Below are 22,159 nucleotides of genomic sequence, written 5' to 3' on the forward strand. Positions count from 1 at the left end.
GATATGAAAAGGTGATACTACTTTAGGAAGAAATGTAGGGTTAGTTCGTAGTACGACTATGTTTGTGTACTTGTATGAACGGTTCTTCAATAGTGAAAGCTTGAATTTCACTCACTCTTCGCAATGATGTAATTGCGACTAGGAAGGCAATATTCCATGTTAAGAATTGCATTTGACATGAGTGCATAGGTTAAAATGGTGGGCCCATAAGTCGCGTAAGCACTATATTTAAATTCCACGAAGGAACTGGAGGTGTTCTGGGTGGAATGATGCGTTTTAAGCCTTCCATGAAGGTTTTGATAACAGGAACTCTAAATAAAGAGCTGTGCTGTAGATTTTGCAAATATGCGGAAATTGCAGTAAGATGTATATGGAAGAGAATGCTAAATTAGAGTTTTGTAAATGAAGTAAATAGCATACAATATCTTGTATTGATGCTGTAAGAGGGGCAATCTGTGTAGATTGACACTAATATACAAATCTTTTTCATTTGTTAGCATAGCACACTGTCTAGTAGTGGGCTTTCTTGCTTGCTTAATCACTTCCATACTTTCTGATGGTAGTTGTAAATACCCAAATTCTATGACCTTAGGAGCCAAATCGCCAGATTGAGTGGATTGGGATTTGGATGCCTGATCTGCCCTTTGTTTTGTGTCAACAGATCTGGTCTGTTTGGGAGTTTGGAGTGTGGTACTACTGACAGGTTTAATAGTGTTGTGTACCACAGCTGATGTGCCCATGTTGGCACTACGAGTAGGAGATTGAGCGTGTTTTGACGCAGTTTGTTGACTAGAAATGAATGAGTGGGAGGGGGGAAAGCATAAGCAAATATCCCTGACCAATTGATCCATAGAGCATTGCCCTTGGTTAGGGGATGTGGGTGTCTGAATGCAAAGTTTTGGCATTTTGCATTTTCGCTGGTGGCAAACACATCTATGTCTGGTGTTCCCCATTGTTGAAAGTACAACAATGGGGTGAATCTCCCACTCGTGTGTTTATTGATGATTTCTGATGAGAACATCTGCCAATTGGTTGTGTATCCCTGGAATGTATTGTGCTACCAGGTGAATTTGGTTGTGAATTGCCCATTTCCAATTGTTTGGGGCTAGGAGGGAGAATTGGGACGAATGTGTCCCTCCCTGCTTGTTTAGGTAATACACGGTGGTCATGTTGTCTGTTTTGATCAGGACATTCTTGTGAGTGAGAACAGACTGAAAAGCTTTGAGTGCTAGGAAGACGGGTAACAGCTCTAAGTGATTTATGTGTAGCTGTTTGTGTTGGGCATCCCATTGTCCTTGGATGTTGTAATTGTTGAGGTGAGCTCCCCAGCCAATCATTGATGCATCTGTTGTAATTATGGTCTGAGGCACAGGGTCTTGAAATAGCCACCCTTTGTTTAGATTTGTGGAATTCCACCACTAAAGAGACATGTATGTTTGGTGGTCTATCAGCACTGGATCTTGAAGTTGACCCTGTGCTTGTGACCATTGTTGTGCAAGGCACCGTTGCAAGGGCCTCATGTTTAGTCTTGCATGTGGAACAATCGCAATACAGGACGCCATCATGCCCAACACTTTTATCACGAATTTGACAGTGTACTGTTGGCCTATTTGTATTTGTGCCAATACATTGTGAAATGCTTTTATTCTTTGCGGATTTTGCTTGCAAGCGCTTTTGTGAGTATTTAGTATCGCCCCTAAATACTGTTGAATCTGCAAAGGTTGTAGTTGTGACTTTTGGTAGTTTATGGAGAATCCTAGGGTGTGCAGGGTTTGTATTACATAATGCGCATGGTTTTGACACTGTGCATGACTTTTTGATATTATTAGCCAATTGTCTAGATATGGAAAGACATGAATGTGTTGTCTTCTTAGGTAGGCTGATACTACCACCAGGCATTTTGTGAATACCCTGGGAACTGTTGTTATTCCAAAGGATAACACTTTGAACTGATGATGCTTTCCTTGAATGACAAACCTGAGATATTTTCTTGTGTCGCCGGATGGATGGGTATGTGAAAATATACATCTTTGAGGTCTAATGTTGCCATGAAATGGTGTTGTTGAAGTAGTGGGATAACATCCTTTAGTGTCACCATGTGAAAGTGTGCTGACAGGATGTAAAGATTGAGGGTTCTGAGATCTAATATTGGCCTTAAGGTCCCGTCCTTTTTGGGAATAAGTAAATACAGTGAGTAAACTCCCGTCCCTATTTGATTTTGTGGCACAGCTTCTATTGCTTGTTTGAGTAATAAAGATTTGACTTCTTCTTGCAACAGAGTGATATGGTCTGTGGACAGCTTGTGTGGTTTTGGTGGAATATTTGGTGGAGATTGTGTCAATTCTATGCAATAGCCATTGTGGATAATTAATAATACCCAGCTGTCTGTGGTAATGCCTAGCCAATTGTTGTGGAACTTTTGCAGTCTTCCCCCCACAGGTGAGGTGTGAATTGTGAAGGAATGGCACAAGTCACTGCTTAGTTTGTTGTGAGGCTTGTTTGATGTTTGATATTTTCCCCTGCCTCTGGGGTACTGGCCTCTATAAGTGCTTTCGAAACCACCTCGTTGGTATTGAGGTTGGTAGGCCGACTTTGGCTGTGAGGTGGATGCCTCTGCAGTTTGGGCTCTAAATCCATCTCTATACTGGGGTTTACGAAAGGATCCCCTGTATTGTGTGGTATACAGTGCACCCATGGCTTTAGCGGTGTCTGAATCCTTTTTCATCTTTTCAATTGCCATGTCAACCTCTGGGCCGGAAAGTTGTTTTTGGTTGAAGGCATATTGAGCACTGTCTGTTGGATTTCAGGCTTGAATCCTGAAGACCTAAGCCATGCATATCTCCTTATGGTTACAGCAGTGTAGTTCTGGCTGCTGTATCTGCAGAGTCTAGGGCTGACCTGATTTGATTGTTAGTGATAGCTTGCCCTTCCTCTACTATCTGTTGTGCCCTTTTTTGCTGTTCCTTGTGGAGATGTTGGATTATGTCCTTCATCTCATTACAGTGGGCCCTGTCATTTCTAGCCAACAATGCCTGAGAGTTGGCTATTCTCCATTGGTTGGCTGCATGAGATGCCACCCTTTTCCCCGCAGCATCAAATGTCCTACTCTCTTTGTCTGGTGGGGGTGCATCACCTGACAACTGCAAACTTGCTCTCTTTCTGGCTGCGCTTACAACTACCGAGTCTGGAGGTAACTGTTGGGTAAATATAGACAGGATCAGAAGGAGGTGGCTTATATTTTTTCTCCATTCCTAGGAGTAATTATCCTTGCTTTTACTGGCTCATTGAATATATTGTCAGCATGTTTTAGCTTGCCGGGGAGCATAGGAAGCGACTGATATGTTGCATGGGTAGAGGAGAGTGTATTAAAAAGGAAATCTCCCTCTAATGGCTCAGTATGCATGGCGACATTCTGATATGATGCCGCCCTAGCTATGACTTGAGTGTAGCCTGTACTAACCTCTGGTGGTGAAGGCTTAGAGGGATAGCAATCTGGGTTATTGTCTGGAATGGGGTCTGGATCATAAAGATCCTATGGATCCACATTGTCCTGCTGCGAATCAAATGAGTGTGCTGGTGACTGCATAGGTGTAGGTCTAGTAGGGGGAGATATATGTAATATGATATATGTAAATGTGGCGAGTGAGGAGGAGACTGAGGAGGAGAAAATTGAGGTGGTGGAGGTTTCTCCTTTGTTCCTGGCACTTTAGCTGGAGGCTGTGCAGTGTTCAATTCCTCTTGAAAGGCTAATTTCCTCTTTGGTTTTGGAGGCGGTGCAGTTAAAATTTTGCCAGTCTCTTTATATGTGAATCCTGGCTTGCCTTTCATCCATTGCCTATATTTGTGAGTCCTCCTCTGTAGCTTTGTGGCTTTCTTTAAGTACTTGTGAAAGTCCATGCTCCTCAGTATAACTAGGCTTTTTCGGCTCCGAAGCTTTTTTTCCCGTATCGAAAAAGTCGGGGTGGAGTATGGCCTCAGCTCCGAAAACGATTTTAGAGATTTCGACTCGAAGGAGCGATGTTTGCTCGGCTCGGAGACAGAGCTTTGGCTCGAGTCTGATGGCTTCGGAGGAGAGGCCTTTTTCAGTGCCGAAGTTGTGGGTTGGTCACCGAAGGTCTTTTTTCGGGTTGAGCCATGGCCTTCAGGCAGTGGCGTCCCCAAGGCCTTATGTTTTGGCTTGGCTGGGACAGGGGCAGGCGTACTCACGTGCTGTCCTGCCGTGACCGGTCTGTCCTCCTCGGACTCCTGCTCGGAGTCAGATCCTCGAACGGAGACAGCAGTCTGCATGATCTCTTTCCTCTTCGACGTCGAGACGTTCAGTGCTTTTGGATGCCATCTCGAGTGTCCATGCTCTTTGGTCTCGGAGCGTTTTCTTGGATGGGAAGGATCTGCAGGCCTCGCAATTTTCTTCCCGATGGTCTGGGGAAAGGCAGAGATTACAGACAAGATGTTGGTCCATGTAAGGGAATTTAGCGTGGCACCGAGGACAAAACCGGAATTGAGTCTGGTCCATGAGGCTTCCACACGAGTTGTGCGCGGGCGCCCCGAAGGGCGAGCAAAAATGTTTGATCCGACGGTACCGAAGTGTCGATAGAGGGTGGAACGCGATCGAAACAATACCGTTGAGAAATAAAGAGTTTTGAAACTTTTCCGACTCAAACTATTGAAGCAAAAGGAAACACATCTGAACCCGATGGTGGAGAGAAAACAATCTAACATGGAGTCGATGCCCATGCGCAATAGGGCCGAAGAGGAGGAGTTACTCGATCCCGTGACTCAAAAACACTTCTTCGAAGAAAAACAACTTGTAACACTCCAAGCCCAACACTAGATGGCAGACGTATGCACAGCATGTGTATCTGCAGCTACACATGCCATTGAACATATACATATATATATATATATATATATTACACACACACACACGTAGATACATCATCAGTACCTTTAAATATAGATTTTTTTAATGTGTACTTTCAGAGATTCATCACTGAGTACAAGCAAAGCAGATATTATTTTGTTACAACCTGTTTAGTTTATGTTAGTACTTGATATTACAATAGTCTTACTTATGTGAGCATGATAAGTACAGCAGTTACTTTACAAATAATTGATCCATTATTGTCTGGGATATGGGCAGTCTTCTCTGTGTCACTATGTGGTGCAAGACAGTACAACACAGGATGATCCTGCAGCAGGTCTCTGACACATATTGCAAAGCTCCCCTACTTTGTGTAGGCAGCTGAGATTGTATTTCAGGAGTCTAAATGTATGCTCCATCACTGGGTAGGTTCTCTTGCAAACAATGTTATATCTACTTTCACTTAAAGCTGGCGGACGCAAGTGTGGTACCATGGTCAGAGGACATATTCACTATCACCTAGAAGAGTTTTCATGCAGTTACATGGGTGGGACCAGGAGATACCTCACATTAAGATTGTACTGCATTGAAATGTACTTACGAGGCAGTTATTTCCAAGCTCTTGTCTTGCCAAATGATCATACAGGATGGGATAACCGAATATGAAAGAATCTGGATAGCTACCCTCTGGATATTGTCCAAGGAGGTCTGTGATCAGGCACTTTGTAATGCAGGTCATATTTATATTCATTAATGTTATTATTCTTTTTTTTGGAAGTGGTCCAGGTACTCTGCGGCTGATGATGGACATATTAGTATGTGTATATACAAAAATAAGGAGAATAGGTCTAATAAAGAACAGCACAACCTCAAGCTTATAATGACACTGTTCAATCTCAAATTCTAATAAACTGAAGTTATGAACTATTGCACGATCAGGGGATAAAAGGTAAGGTTTACTGAACTACATTGCTTAATTTAAATGCATTAAAAATTAATCCATAAAGCATCATAAACCATTACAACGTTTAATGTTATACTTACTCAGGGTCATACAATTTAATAATTCACATATAGATGTGTTCCGTGGTGGATGAATCTAATAATAAAAAATACATAAAAGATATATTTTTCTTTGCCACACATACCTCATGATAAAGAGTTTTCTCTAACACTATGGTCAGCAAGCCTCCTACAATGCAAACTTAATTGTTGGCACAACCTTCCTAAATGCTTGTGGTACTCATAATAATCCAATTAGTATTCTAATTAAGATGTTCCCTGAAGCCTAATATATCACTCTGAATGGACCCACATTGTAATCACGCAGTATACCCAGAATCAGTCCCAGTATTCCAATCTCCTGGTCCCCTGTAACTCATGAGACACAAGGAGTAGGCACCATTATGTCAGGTGCATGGGGGTTGCCTAATAAGGTGTCCACAGCTTGTGTGTCAAATTTGAAAATGCAGGGTTTGTATCATGCTCTTTATGAGGTCTGGATGTTTCAAATTTTGTTTTTGTGTTTACTTATTCTCCGCCACATCAAATCCCTCTACATATATTTTCTTCTTAGTTTGGTTCTGGAAGGTAAGTAACTTCCCGAACATTAGAGAATGCACTACCAAATTGAATACTTCAATGCTATGAGTTAAATTGACAAGTAAGGCCTTCAAAGCAGTCTTCTCGTGTTAACTGATGTAGTGACAAAATTCTGCTTTAATCAGTATCTAGTCAGTCCAGCCATTCTGGACATTCAGCTGTTAACTGGAGCTTCAGAATCAATACACAGTGAGAATTTTTGATACTTTGCAACTCCTCTAAGAAACTATTTGCCATATCAGGAGGTACGTACACATAAGCTTTAACAATGTTATGAAATGATCAGCATCTTAATACCTCTGCTCTGGAATAGAATGTAGGACAGGCAACTCAATTTCACCCTAGATAATTACGTTTGCAATGTTAAATTACCATTTGCCTTAAATATTTTTTTTTAAAAAGAAGAAAAACAAATTGCATCAACTTACTGGACTAAGACGTACTCTAAATTCTAAAATAATGTTTAATATGTGGTTTGGTTCTAAAAGGAGAATTACAGTGCCAATCTGATTTCTTACGATTTGCTAATAAAAAGTTGAGATTTCAATGCCATGAATGGGTGAAAAATAATCTAAATTTGTTAAAACTTGCTGATATTTGTTGGGGATTGGCGTGGCTCCCTAGTCACACTTCTCTCATACTTTATATACATTTTCTGCCCAGATTGAACTTATGTTTTATGTTGTTGATTGTAGAAGCATTATTGCAGTTTCATTGTCTCTTTACAAGCGCTACCTGTGCCCACTCATGTGCTCCAGAATTCACATCCCCTGGGGAGGTCTAGCCCTGACGTTATGCCCTGGATAACTGCTTGAGTGCTATTTATATTGGCTCACTGGAATGTACATCATGCTTTTGTTACCCGAGATATTTGTATGAATATAAAAATGCCAATAAAGGCAGTTAAAAAAATGAATTGGTAGAAATCAGTCTAATCTGAAACGGATCTTAATTTCACTGTATGTTTCAAATATGAAAAATAATTTTATAATACTGCACTTAAATATCATGATGCTCTGATGACATTTATGTCTCTTTCCTAAATATTTTGTCTTGTTAAACTACTTTCTGTCTTTTACTTTGCCTTCCTGTGGCTTTATTGTGATACACATATATAAATGTATATGCAAAAAAAAAACCAGAAAAGACAGACCTCTGGGTAGTTCCCAAGTTTAGGTGGAGAGCAACTCCACTAAGGAGCACCCTGCGAAACCAGTGACTCAAGATTTGCTCGCCTCAAATGTCTGCATATATAGCTTAAAGACGTTGCTAGTTAGTTAACATTATAGTTAGACTCGCATTTTAAATGTACAAAACTATAGCAATTCACCTGTTAAGGTTATCTCAAATAACCATAACTTGCGCCCATGCCATGCACCCTTTTTTCATCACAAATGTTACTGCAAATATTACATTGATATTATCAACAATGTTATCAAAGATGTCACAAGTGCTGTAATTTGTGGGTAATTAGTAGTGTATGATGAGGGCACGAGCTATAGTTACTTGGGATAACTAACTATAATAGGTGAATTTCTATGGTTGTGTGTGTTTAAAATGTGAGCCTAACTATAACGCCCCTGGAACCTTTGTTTTTTTAAGTGAATTTCTATTTTTTTAATGTAAAGTAATTTTCATTAATCTATTTCAATCTAACCACTGCCGCGCACATCCTTTGGCTGTGCGCACCGGCCGTTGGTCGCAGGCTCTGGACTGTAGCCAGGCCCTGTGGTCAACCCCTATCACAACCCTACCATGTGCAGCAGGGGTAGGCCACAGGGCTGGGACTGCCAACCAGTATGACCACCCAACCCCGTACAGTGCATGGTCAAAGGCCATGCGCAGCGGGATAGGCTGCAGGGCCTGGCCTGCAGCTAGGCCCTGTGGCCGACCCCTATAGTCACCCAAGTCCGCGCTGTGCACGGCCTTTGGCTGTGTGTGGCAGGGGTTTGTCGCAGGGCTTGGCCTGCGGCCAACCACCCAACCCCCATACTGCGCACTCTGCGCGGTGACAGTTGGCCACGGCCTGTCTCACTGGGTGTGAGAACAGGTCTGACAGGGTATACCCGGGTGCGAGAGTGGCTGTGAGAGTGTGTCTGGGCATGAGAGGGGGTGCATCAGTGTCTTAGTGGGTCTGTGTGGGTACATGAGGGTTTCAGTGGGCCTGTAAGAGTCTGAGTGGGGGCGTGAGGGTCTGTAGGTGGGTGAAACATTGAAAGATAGAGTGAGAGGTATAGAGTTTTTTTTAGGCTTTTATGAATTATGTACTTAGAATGAGATATTTCTGGACAATTTGAAAATAAAAATGTTTTAGTCAATTAAAAAAGAGTGAGATCACCTTTCAGTTTGAACCTTAAACTTTTGAAGTTTAAAAGAAATTAAAGAAAGAAAACAACCACGGGCACACCTGGAGTAGAACCCTCAACTTTCAGTGTGAGGGTCTGTGACCTTAAGTTTTAGGCCATAGGTGACCCCTTACTGTGATGCTTTCAGACGTACCTATGACAGTCAACCCATGCATGTGACTGGAAAGAAACATGAATGTTCCATCACTAGGAAGGTTACAGTCAAAACACGAGTAAATAAAAATAAAAATAAAAAACACACTACCAAGCACTACTAGGTTTTGGACCTTCAGCCTACTTAGTGACAGCAGAAGACCTTGACCATTAGGCTAGAAATTACTATGTTGTGCTCGGCATCCAAACGCAACTTAAACATTCATACCAAACATCTTGCTAGTCTAACTCTGAAATCATTGCACGGAGAGACCATTTCAATAACTATCTCTCTCTCTTCCATCCCATTATGGGGTGGAAGAGACAGAGTGAGTGACAAGACCGTGGGGGGAGCCTCAAGGCTCCCATAGTCCCAGCCAGTTTCCCATGTCCTGTGGGAGTCGCCATTGCTCACACAAGCAGAGAGATGCTTTAAATACCAACTCCCTGCTTCTGGGAGCCAAGTTTTTATCCATTTCTGTGCACTCATATTTTCGTGCAGGGAAACAGATGAAAACTCCACTTTCTGCCAGCGGGAGCTGTCTGACAGCAGACGCGGTCAGAAAGCAGACTTTGTTTGCTTTCTGATTGGTAGGAGCGGTCATCTCCTACCAAGTGAAAGCAAACAGTTATGTCCCAGGGGTGTGCAACCCAGGACATAGCAGGAGCCAGGCTTGGGGGTGGCGGTCACCAGGACCACTATTGGCTCTGGGAGGGGGGCTGTGCAATGTAATCTAGCCCCGGGGAAGTGGTGGTCCTCGGGCTCGGCAACAGACCCCCTTCATTCTTTAATTGTAGCCCAGGAAAGGTGGCGTTCCCCAGGGCTGTGGGGGGGGGGGGGGGGGGGGGGGAGGGCCTGCATTTCTTTAAACCAACCCCAGAGGAGGTGGCGGACCCCCCCGTATTGTATTTCTTTAAAGTTCCAGGGGGATGGCGGTCCCTGCAGCTACAGAGTGGGCTGAGCGGTCCCCCATGCATTCAATTTCTTTAAAGCGCTAGGGAGGTGGCAGTCCCCGTGGCTGTTGGTGAGCCAGGTGCTCCCCCCCGCCACATTCAAAATATCAATAACCCCAGGACCTGGCCCACCCAGAGGCTTCTGAAAAACAAGCGCGGCAGCCCAAGCTTTTTCTTTCTATTTTTTCCAGCAAATTCATGATATTGATGAGAAATCATGTCAATTTTTTAAAGAAAAGTTTGTATTAGCCCTTGGGGGTCCTTCTGGGACCCTAGTACCAAAACTAGTTTTTAATATTACTGTAAAAAAAAAAAAAAAAAAAAAAAAAGAGATAATGGCATCAGATTATGTGTATCTCAAGTAACTGCTACATTTGTAATGAAATAGTACGTGCAGACCGAGTAGTACTGAGACCATACAAAGGTCTGGGGGTATGAGACAATACAATATCTTCAATGTTATCTCTTTGGATTTAAACACTTAATATAAACTCACAAGAAATGTAAAACCCTATCATTAGTTTATAATCCCAACGGGAATACTGCTGAATAGAGACACTTACTTTACTCACCGGGAAATGTTGAATAGGACACCAAGACATCACTTGGAGTCGGGAGGCTGGCAACTGCATCGGGCTGATCTTGGCCTCCTGCGTGCGTACCAAATGGGGTAGCATCACTCTGTACAGTTGCACTCTGATCGCTGATGTCTGGTGCTGCTGAGTCCATCTGAAAGCCCCTGTCCCGTCCACCTGCAGATATCATAAAAACAGTAGAGAGAAGTCACACAAAAAAAGATTACTGCTATTTTTATTTACTCTGAAGGGCCAGAATCTAACTTGATAAAAACAATCTGCAAATTACAAGGGGGCCCAATGTGGTTCAACGGCCATCAGTGAATGAAAAGAACAGGAAAATTACAAATGGGAACAGTAATAGAGAAGAGACATACAAGTACAGTGAAGTGGTTTAAAACTGGAAAATCTATGGTAGAAGATAAAAAGCCACTGCATCAGCTTTCTTCTGGTGGGTTCTAACAGTTGCAACGCAGATAGAGCCTTCTTCATTAGACCCTAAGTAACGGATTATCTATTTCACTGCCGCACCTTCCCTGCACTGCCTAGGCAGGGCAGAGTTCTGCCACTTCAATACTAACCACAGAATTCAGATATACCATGATCTGCCACAGGGAGCACATCATCTTCACTTTGATAGAGCTACATCTCTCTGCCAGACACTGCTGGTTTATCACTCTATGCCACTCACCCTGCAGATGTTTCAATCAAACAGAGGAGATGTTCTATTTAACATCACAGACTGGAAAAAGGCAAGACATTCCAAACCCTACTACATGCAATTTAGGTGTACCGATCCCTAAAACAGACGAACCTCTGTGCAACACAAAGAAAACAGATCGAATGCCTTCTCCTACAGTCCAGATGAAGTACAGATGTTCTCCTTTATCTTACAGACCATAGAACGACTAGGTGTGCCTCACTCTCCAACAGACAGTAGAGACACTTCTGCTCCCCCCGAACATCCAGCAACGATGTGCTACAGCCGAATAGAAGTCACAGAAAACAGATGTGTATTTCTTCCCAAACACACTACAGAAACCACAAAGACAGTGGAATTGGTAAGTGATTGGTATTCTTAGTCCCCAGCCTCTCTCACATTAGTAGCTTTGTGGGATGACTTGCAAAGGAGTTGCAGGACCAGAAAATGCTTTTAAATTGGTCTATCCAATGTGCTGTACCCTAGAGCGGTGTACACATTTTTGCATCATACACTACATGCCTTATCTTTCTACCACATGTGTACCCTTGATCATTTCCTTTTTGAAAAAATGAAGCATTTTATGAGTTGTTGGTCAATGGGTGAGGAGTTGAGAGAGGGTGGCTAATGAAAGTGATATATTTTGTTGCCATTCTTAAGAAAAAATACAGCCCGGAGTTAGGTTTTCTAAACCCTCTGGTGAAAATGGAGGCTCAATGCCAACGTATCAGCCTGAGACAGGAAAATAATCCATGAACCAACTGAGCAATACATAAGAATGGGGTGCTATGGGCAAACATCAGTCCTGTGTGACTTACAGGAGTACGCTGTTAGTTGGTTCATAATCTCTTTTGACCATGAATAGACACACTTAAGAATACAAAGAATACATTTTAAAGATTTTATTGAAATCATCATCCTAATCTAGTGCAAATAATGTGAAAAAGTGAAAAAAACACAATTGTTGAGACAAAAGTGATTAATAAACAAAATATTTTTACAAATTGCAACACTGTAACATTATTTCAGAATTTCCTTGCATGAAATGATGGAAATAACTCTATTCTCCAGTCTCTACTGCCCTTCTTGCCTCTGGCTAAACACCCAAGGGAGTCTGTATCTGTTTTTAAGGTGACCTCTCAGCTGCATATCTTAGGTTGTACACCAATCGTGTTCTATAATGTGTTCTTTTCTGTGGCAGCACACAGTGAGTTGTTGCATTCCCAGCAAACTGATAAGGGCACACTGGCTCAGAGAAGCTTGCCAGTAGTCTTTGCAAAAGATGTTTTCATCTCAGTTTGAACAAACAGTCTCCCAGAAACCCAAAGATTTTCCTCTCTGACAGATACTTGTCTTTAACCTACCTAACTACATTTACGTGATGTTTTTGAAAATGGCAAGCCTCACAAACAATGTCAAATGCAAGAATTAAAATATTAATCGTGTTTCACTTTCTCTTATTTCTATAAAACATCATAATTCATATGAATACATATTTATGAATAACTGATGCACCATCGTGCTACTATAATGCAAATGGTAAACATGCAAACAATACAAAATTCAGCATGGAATTTTAAACGAGAAATGTGCACTCAAATAAATCAAATATATCAAATTAAATAGGGCTGGGGGTAGCCTATCCTGTTATGTCCAGACACACTTACCTTTGTGGGCAAATTCAATAGCAAATGAGAACAAAAAGGGAAGGAAAAGAATGCAGCATTAGGCTGCTTAGGCCAAAGCATAAGGGCTGAGCTGGAACTGTGGCCGAAATTTGCATTGCTTCCGAGAGATGCCCCAAGAGTACAGTGTTGGCAGAAGCTTCGGGGGTAGCTGTGAAAGATAAGACATAAACAAATACCACCAATCCAATCAAACCTGGTGGAGTGTGCCAAGTCAAAGGATGGAAGCTGGATTCCACGAACAATTTAGCAATAGGCGACAGCACTAGTCTTAGCATTTGTTCTGCTATAATAATCTATCAATAGAATGCAGGTTCTATTTCTAGAAACACATAAGTCCATGCTTGATTTTTAAAAGATTAAGCAGGGCCCAAAGCTTTGCTGAGAAGCCTGAGGTTGGTACTAGCAAATGTGCATTGGTGCATTGAATACTAAGGTTGCGTAGCCCTGATTGCACCTCATGCCTTCCATTCTATCTTCATTCCCTCTTTTTTGTTTTTCTCTCTTGCGCTGGATTAAAGTCTGTTGAGAAAAAAACACAAGTGTTGGTCCCCCAAAATGAGTGCAAGTGGGACCCACCTGCAACGTGAGGCTCAAATTAAGCACTGGTTGAAGTGCAAAGTAGGCCGGACATCAAGCAACATCCTCAAGAATGAGGGCTTCAAAATCCACCATCCTGGACATCAAGCAATCACCTTGATGTCCACCAACTTTCATCAAAGCTCTCGCTGAGGTTTCTCTCTTACTCCTACTTGCCAGTGTCAATGCCTCTCACTCAAGATATCTTCCCACAAGCTTTCAAGATAGGCGATTCATTAAGAAACTTGCACTAAACTATGATGACCACACCAACAACCGGCCCATCACTCACCTAACATTTATTGTCAAGACAAATGAAATAGCAGTCTATGTTAAACTTTAAGATCGTATCATTGCTCTAACAATCTACTGCACAACTACCAGTCTGGCATCGGATGATCACTCTGCAGCATGGAGATCTCTACCTTACACAACATAGACAATGTCCTCCTGACCACAAATGAAGATAACTCCTGCCTGCAGATCCTGTTAGACTACTTATCTACATTTGACACACTGACCATGCCACCCTCATATGCACCCTTTCTCAAATGGGATCACCAGCAATGTCATTCGCTAGTTCATATCCAACCCTTCCAAATGACACAAGTTTGTTCACTGGGGCACCTCCAGCTCACAAAAGATCCTTATCACTTGTGAAGTCTGGCAGTTTCCATACTGTCTCCAGTCATCTTCAACTTTTACATTGAGGCGCTTGGTTCTCTACTCACAGATAACAGCATCAAGATTCACTCATACTATGATGATACACAACTGTACTTGAAAGTCTCCTCTGTTTCAGACATCCAATGCCTCAAACACTGCTTGCACATTAACCAGACCTGGATGCCCAGTGCCTCCGGAAAGCTCAGACCAACTCAGAAGGAATACCTATTAGTTCCCATAAATAACAAAAAAGAGACAGTACAAGCTAGGCACAATCCCATGAATGTATATGGCTTCAAATCCCAACTTCTCAGAATACCACGCCAGTTTGATTCACCCTGGACACAAACTTCACCCTCAAGAAATTACATTACCAAACAAATAAAGACAGCCTGGTACCAGCTCTCTACTTTAAAGAAAGTCAAACCGAGTTTTCCAGAAAGATACTTCATGACTGTATTTTTGCATCTGGATGGAGATAAAGCCCCATTGCATGGTCCCCCCCAGACTCCACTCTGGCAGCCCTTAGGGGCATTCCTACATGCCTCAGCACCTCTCATCCATGGTCTGAAGAAATATGATCACATCATTCCCATTCTGATGGAACTTTATTGGCTTCCCTTGCTGTTCCATGCCATTGTCAAACCAGCTGCATCATTTACATGCCATCAAGCCCAGCTCCCCCCTTATCTTGCAGACAACTCACTATGCCTGGAGGCTCTTGGCACACCCGCAGCCAGGACATCATCAAACTGCAGACTAAAAACAGGACAAATTGCAGAAAAAACAAGACAGCAGGCCTTTTCCATCTATGCATCCAGGATCTGGAATAACATCCCCATATCCACGAGTACTGCCCCAAAGCTGTTCCAAATTAGGAGAGCTGAAGACTCATCTCTTCAAAGAACACTACATTACAATGCATTAACCAGTCACAATACAGCCTCCTCTCCTATTACTCCTTTAATCTATGCCCAGCCAGCAATAGACTGTGCATTCTTTCCACAAAACATCCATGAGACAAAAACCAGAGGGTACCTGTATTGCAATGTCTCACCAACTGCCACTTGCCAAATTCCAGTCATTTAAAAGTGCACTCTAAATCGGAAGGTAACTGGGGCAAAAAGCAGAGTGAAAATAAAACCTGTGTGAAGGTTACTTATCAGTCATGAAGTTGGGAAAATGTTTAGGGCCTGATTAAGGGTTTGGTGGACGGAGTAAAGGCAGACAGTGCGCTGGAGGACTTTACATCTACCACCTTTTCTTTACTCTGCTCACCAAGTTTAGAAATGTCAACCAGCCCACAGACATCTCTATACATTGGCAGGAACCTCTGTCATGGCAGATCTTGTTGATGGTTTAAACTTTAACAGACAGCTATGTCAAACACTACGGCAGGCTACCAAACCTTTCCAATGGTTTTAATTTTTTTTAAACAAGCTTGTCTGTGAAAAACATTTTTTTTTAAAAAAAGTAATGATCCTCCCACTATGTGAGTTTTCTCCTAAGGTTTAGGGGATGTTTGTATTTTTTGAAGTCCCTATACCAGGCAGTGACAGACATTAAAAACAAAACAAAGGCCATCCGACTAACTAACTTAAATAGGGTGGAAAGAATGATTGCTTACCTCCAGTGACCTCTACTCCCTTGGGCTGTCAGATGAAGGTTTACGTCAAAGGAGTAAATTTTACTCCATTGGCATATTTCCTAGCGGACTATCCACTTCCAAATCAGGCATGCGGACCAACAGTTTGGCAGAATGGGTACTCTATTGCAGTTGTGACAGAGGACCCGCTCTGTCAAACTCTAACTCAGCCCAATAATTCAGGAATTTCTTGCAAAAATATAGCATCCTTTTGCCTGAGCTGGAAAAAATGGTGGTTGGAATAAATGTCAGCATGCTGGAATTGCGGAGACTCATGGTCATGCTTGAAATAAAATTGCACTTTAAAATGAGTAGAAAGGAAATCTGTTTTAGGCGTCAAGAATACTACAGGTTTTTAGACCTATGTTAATACTTTAACATTTTTTTCACATTTTTAATTTTTGAAAAAGGAAACAGCTGAAACAAATGCACTTTGCTGCTGCTTAATTTGGAGAGTTTTTTCTCTCATTTTGTGAGAATGTTCCAACAGGCCTGCACAATTATGAGAAAGTTGATTGTTTATTAATAGAGAAGCACATTTCACTCACTGCTTAGAGCACCACAATTAACAATGAGTGGACATCAAACCTTGTCACAAATTTAGCCAGAATGTTGAAGTTTAATGTTCCCAATATGAAACCTCTAGTCTACGCCAATCCTGGACTGGCTTTTTTTTTTTTTGTAAATCCGTTTATTAAACATTATACATAAACATTCTTGCAATACACGATTCAGGATTTTGCAGTCTGACTGCATATATTTGTAATTCAGTACGGTGCAGTTGCGTTGTTTTGCATAAAAAATACAGCTTAGAAACTGTGTAACTGATAACTGGGGACATATCTGGGTGCCAATATGCATGTTTTAATTACAAGAGTGAGGATGAGCCATGCCTGTCGAGGAGGATGGGGAAAGAGGGGGGAGACATATCAGTTGTGTGTGTAAATAAGCTGCGTAACTGTTGACGGAGTTGGAGGGGGCGACGTACCGACCCGCGTCCAAAGCGCAGTGAGCGAGACAAAAAAAAAAAAGCGATACCAAAGGGACATTGATTTGGGGGTAAGGATCCTTCAATCCTGGACTGGCTTTTTATGTACTAACTTCATCCTCCACCAAATCAGGGCTTTGACCCTTATCAATAAATGGCAATTCTCCAAGATTTTAATGAGAGAACAACAGGATTTTTATGAAAGGCTAGGAGACTAGCATTACGCATAAGTTCTTTTAATCATCAGTATACAGCTTTTAAAAGAACTCGGATGCCATTAGAACAGTCGTTCCCAACCTTTTGACTTCTGTGGACTCTGCACTCTCTCAATACAAGGACCGGGGACTCCACTGAATAATTATTGGAATCCGGGGACCCCCCAATGAGTCATTATTGAAAGCTGGGGACCTAACCTGTTAATGTTATATAATTGCTTAAGCAGACAGGGACACCCTGAGGAGGCTTCGCGGACCCCCAGGGGTCCCTGGGCCACAGGTTGGGAACCACTACATTAGTACATTTTAAATAGTTATGGTTTAGCCAGACGTTCTTGGTATGTGGGCCCTTGACAGTAGAAGTGAAGGAAGAAATCAAGTGGTGGGTTGATAACCTAGAGGCATGGAATGAAGTGGAAAGTCCGGATTTAGTCTTTGATTCAGATGCATGCAAACTAAGATAGAGGGCAAGATTACCTCCTCAGCCGACAGGTGGGAGAGGTGAACTCAGACGGAGAAAATGGAGCACGTAAATGTTTTAGAGAGGACTGCAGTTTTTTTATTTTGTTTTTTGCAAAGACTGAGTCCAGAGTTCTGTTGAGATATGACAATGTGATTGCAGTTATGTATATCAACAAGCATTTTCAGAGGTGGCGGTAGAACCCAAGCTGGAGCTGAGAGCCCAGTATGTATCTGGGATAGAGAACATGGTTACAGATTGGAACTAACATTATTTGGTATATTACAGTGACTGAAGAATTAATGTTTCCTGGAAATACAGAAAGTGTGAGGTAATCTCACCGACTGCACAACTATTTAATTTGTCTCTAGCTATAGACAAATTCAATCAAGTTTGGAGCAGTCTTACAGGATATGCTTATGCTGCCTTCTGTATGATTCAGTGGCTGTTTATTCTTGTGAAGAGGCATCTCTGTTGTGTAGTTTTGGTCCATTTTCACCAAGTCAACTTCCACATACCAACTCGACAGCTCCGGTCCGCCGCCCATGCTCACGCTACAGTCCCGCACATCCAACACACCACCTCCGGCGGCAGATCCTTCTCCCACCTCGCCGTCAAAACCTAGAACTCCCTCCCCACCAACCTACGCAAGACCCAGGATCTCCTAACCTTCAGAAAGCACCTCAAAACGAGGCTTTTTGAGCAGTACCCCCCCCAGCACCTTGAGATCCTACAGAGTGAGTAGTGCGCTTAAGAAATGTATTTGATTGATTGTTTGATGAAAGTCAAGCTTGGTTTCCATCAGTTCTGGTACTCGCAGTCAAGGAACCCTTTTTGACTCAGGCTTTCAAAGGCCAGTTAGTAGGAGTGGAAGAGAGGAACATCCATTAGTGGAGTCAAGTGAGCTCAACCTTCTTGTTGGGAGTATCAATAGATAAGATCGATTTAAGCAGTTACAGGGGCGGCTGTGGAATTTCTCAATACAACATTGCTACCGCGTACCAGAAAGAGATACAGGAATGCATTGTTTGTTGAGAGGCATTTGGATCCAATAGAGGCAAATGAAGTTTCAGTAAAGATTTTTCATTTTTTTAACAAAAGGTGTTAAGACAGGACTACCTTATGTAACTGTCAACTGCAATAGATTGGTGATCACTATAGGGCATTCTTTAATAGAAGTTTCTACTGATAGAAGTATGTTGTTCTGCAGAGCCATGAAAGGGATGCGTCTGAGCTCAAAAGACCACCCTGAACTAGGTATAATATTTTGTGGGATGTACATGTGATTCTGAATGCATCAGAGGTGGTCAATAAATACATTTTTGACAATTTGGTGTTTGACATGATTATTAACTATTTTGCTTGATTAATTTCTTTTAGGAGGGTCTCTGATGGTAAAGTTCTACATTTCAACAGTAGGTTTTCTCAAACTAATAGGCTGTTTTTTTAACTATGGAAGAGAATTAAAACTGTACCTCAATCTGTCTTTTATCCAAGTTTAGATGAACATCCAAAGTATTGTGTTGTGCGGTGTTGAAGGGAATATGATCAGAGGGCATTTGGGAACAGAGCTGTGGGCGCAAGTCAGTTGTTAATTTCTTATGTAAAGCCTTTGAAGGTTGTCTCGTCAGGGAGTGTTGCTAGACTGGTGAAGACTGTAATGCAAGATGCTGTTGTAAATGTAAAGCTCATTTTGTGAGAAGTGCAGTAGAAAGTAGATGATTTTGGCTTGTAGAAGATGAGAAGACATTCTTAAAGTGTCGGATGGTCTAATAGAGGACATTACATAAGGTTTTATTTTACATCAGTAGAGCATGTTCTGGGCTTTACTTTGAAACCTTTTAACATGAATAATGCAAGCCTCTAGACTTGTCATAGAACTACGATTCTCCAAGTTTTTTAAAAAAACTATTTATTTTTGATTTATTATTTCTTCAATATATTGAACAACTCTGCATCAAATACAGAGCATCAATAGACGACCAGGCGGTATATTTGACAGCTAAGCTTTCCACCTCTGTGAGCTCACAACAATCAAGAGAAAGGGAACAAAGAAACACAAGCATACCTAGGATCACATCCCAATGTCAGTAAAAGGATAAATATATCCCAATGCAATGAAGTTCTTCCTGTGCCAGGGTCGGCAAATGTCCAAGTTCTTCTTAAGTGGCAATTCCTTCCCCCAGATTGCTCAGGGGCTGCTGGTTCTTCATACCTCTTTCCCCTTCATAATAATTACCACCCCCTCCCTACATGCTCTACATTTCCCAGGTACCCCATATTTTCTCAAATTTCTTCATGCACTCCCCCCGATATATGTCTTTTTACAACATTTTACAGTGCTCCATCCTAGTTTCCCAGTTGCCATAACTGGGAGGGAACCTATCGCCCCATTTGTGCGCTACATCACGCTTGACGATCATGCATCCCATGTTATTCAGTGTTTTCTGACTTCAAGTAAAATCTGTGGGCCCCCAAATACCCAGCAGGGCAATCTTTGCTGCAAGTCTAGTGTTGCCCCAACTGCTTCTTCCAGTGGCTTACGAATCGTCTTCCAGAAGTGTCTCAGTTTGGGACATTCCCACAAAGAATGCAGCAGGGGACTCTCAAATCCACAATCTCTCAGGCACTGTGGATGGTCCACTCTGCCTATTTTATGGAGTAGTACCCTTGTGTAATATCCTATGGACTATTTTGAGTTGTATTAAATGGTAACTGGTTTTAATTGAAACTTCACTGGGAAACCCCAATGTGGTTCGCCAGTCCTCTTCGTCTAATTCCCCTATCTCTCACTTCCAGGGTTCCTGTAATTGAGCTAAGGGGCCTTCTTTGAAGTGCCATATGTGAGTGAGACTAGATTTTTCTTTATGCAACTGTCCAACAGTTGACGCTCAAGGGAGGAATCATCTTGCATTTCTCATTCTGTAGTATACATTTTTGGGGTGAGTGTCTACGCTGTCTATACCTCAGACACTGTGTATTTTGCATCTTATATTCCTTCTGTAGATGTTCAAATGGTACTATACCATTCACATCCCACACATCTGCTAATGTGGAGAGCCCTATAGCATTCCATCTCCCGAAGTTACCCCTCATAGCCCCCAGCAGAAGCCTAGTACCTTACCATAATGGTATCCTAGGAGTCAGTTTTTCCTCCCATTTTCCTCCCATTTCAATTCCCTGTTTAGATTGCACCATTTGTAAACCACTGTCTTTGATGCTGGGCCCCCGTGTCTCAAGTTTCCTCCCATATAGTGGGTGTAGGTAGCTCTTATTTCCCATACCCTCTCTATCCAGGTGGAGCACCGGGGAGCTCTCATTTTTGGTATGACCAATAATTTACCACTCCCACCTGCGCCACCTCTTAATATTTCTGAATGTTCTGCAAAGCTACGCCTCCCTTAAATTGACTGTGCTGGAGTGTTTTCACTGCATTCCTGCCCATAACAATGTCCTAACCAATGCGTCTACTTTATTGAAGAAGGCATCTGGTATTCTGTGGGGGGAGTTTTGGAGCACATAACGGAACCGGGGCAATGCTATCATTTTAAAACCGGCTGCTGAGCCCATAATGGACAATGGTAACCTACTCCAATGTTTTTGTAATTCCCTCAAGCCTTTGGAGCAGAGACAACATATTGGCCATGTAGTGGGCATCTGCAGTTTTAGTGGTCCAGATCCCAAGGGATTTAAATTTTTGGGGCTCTTTTCGGAGTGGAAGCAGCATTTCGCTCTCCCTCTCCCATCCTCCCACCGGGTACAATAGGGATTTGTCGCAATTAACCTGAAGTCCAGAGTGTCTGCCAAATACCCCAAAGATGTCTCTCAGTTGGACCAGCAATTGGTCTGTGTGCATTAGGTATAGTAGGATATCATACGTGTATAGTTAAATAAGTTCCTCCTATTGCATAGCACCTGGCCACCTCCATACTTATGCATCTACATTCACCCATGCAGCCACAGCCTCTATTGCCAACACGAAAAGCATCGGCAACAGGGGGCATCCATGCCGAATACCCATCTTCAACAGGAAGCCCTTAGATATTCTGCCAATTAATTTCACTCTGGCCCTGGGTGCTGCATATAGCATTCTAGCCCATGTAATATAAATCGGCCCAAACCCCATTTTTTCTAAAAGTCCAACAGGTATGGCCACTCAATCAAGTCAAATGCCTTGTTATCATTGAGGGATGCGCTCACTATTGGGTCGCCCGGTCTCTCTACCTCTGTGATGTTATTATGTAATCTCTGAATGTTTGGTTTAGTTGATTGATCAGGTATAAATCCATTTTGATCTGGACGCACCAGATGGGTGATTATCTCTTGCACTCTATTCACTTGGACTTTCGCTAGGATCTTGGTGTCCGTGTTTAGTAAAGATATGCTTCTATAGTACTCACATCGGACTATGGGTTTGTTGCCTGCTTTGGGCATTAGAACTACAGTTGCTGTTCTCTGGTCCTCAGAGTTCTCCCTCTTTAAATGCTCAAATGTATGCCTCTTGCAGCTGTCTTGCGGCCCTACGAAATAGCCTACGGAAGAGCTCTATAGGTAACCCATTGGGTCACAGGCCATTCCTGTTTCCATTTGTCCCATTGTTATTTTCTCTATGGTAATATCAGTCTCTAATTCACTCGTCTGTTCCGGTCGTAGGCATTTCACAGGGCAATCTTTAATAAATTCTTTGTTGGAGGCTAAGGGTCTCGCATTATAGACTGATTCCATATAATC

General features: G+C 42.3%; 1 protein-coding gene across 8 annotated transcripts in view; it reads right to left on the reverse strand.

Moving 5' to 3' along the window:
- The window catches only part of CASP9 (caspase 9), a 191,539-nt gene that overhangs the window by 45,865 nt on the left and 123,515 nt on the right, over window positions 1–22,159 (reverse strand). For 3 of the 8 annotated variants that reach the window (XM_069240263.1, XM_069240264.1, XM_069240265.1), the window contains one exon: window positions 10,488–10,667. In XM_069240263.1, the coding sequence (XP_069096364.1) occupies window positions 10,488–10,667 (180 nt within the window). Of the gene's footprint in view, window positions 1–5,905; window positions 5,961–10,478; window positions 10,668–22,159 lie in introns of all 8 variants that reach the window. The other 5 variants (XM_069240262.1, XM_069240269.1, XM_069240268.1 and 2 more) reach the window with 2 other exon arrangements.

This window comes from Pleurodeles waltl, chromosome 6, assembly GCF_031143425.1.
Source record: "Pleurodeles waltl isolate 20211129_DDA chromosome 6, aPleWal1.hap1.20221129, whole genome shotgun sequence".
Classification (NCBI taxonomy): Eukaryota; Metazoa; Chordata; class Amphibia; order Caudata; family Salamandridae; genus Pleurodeles; species Pleurodeles waltl.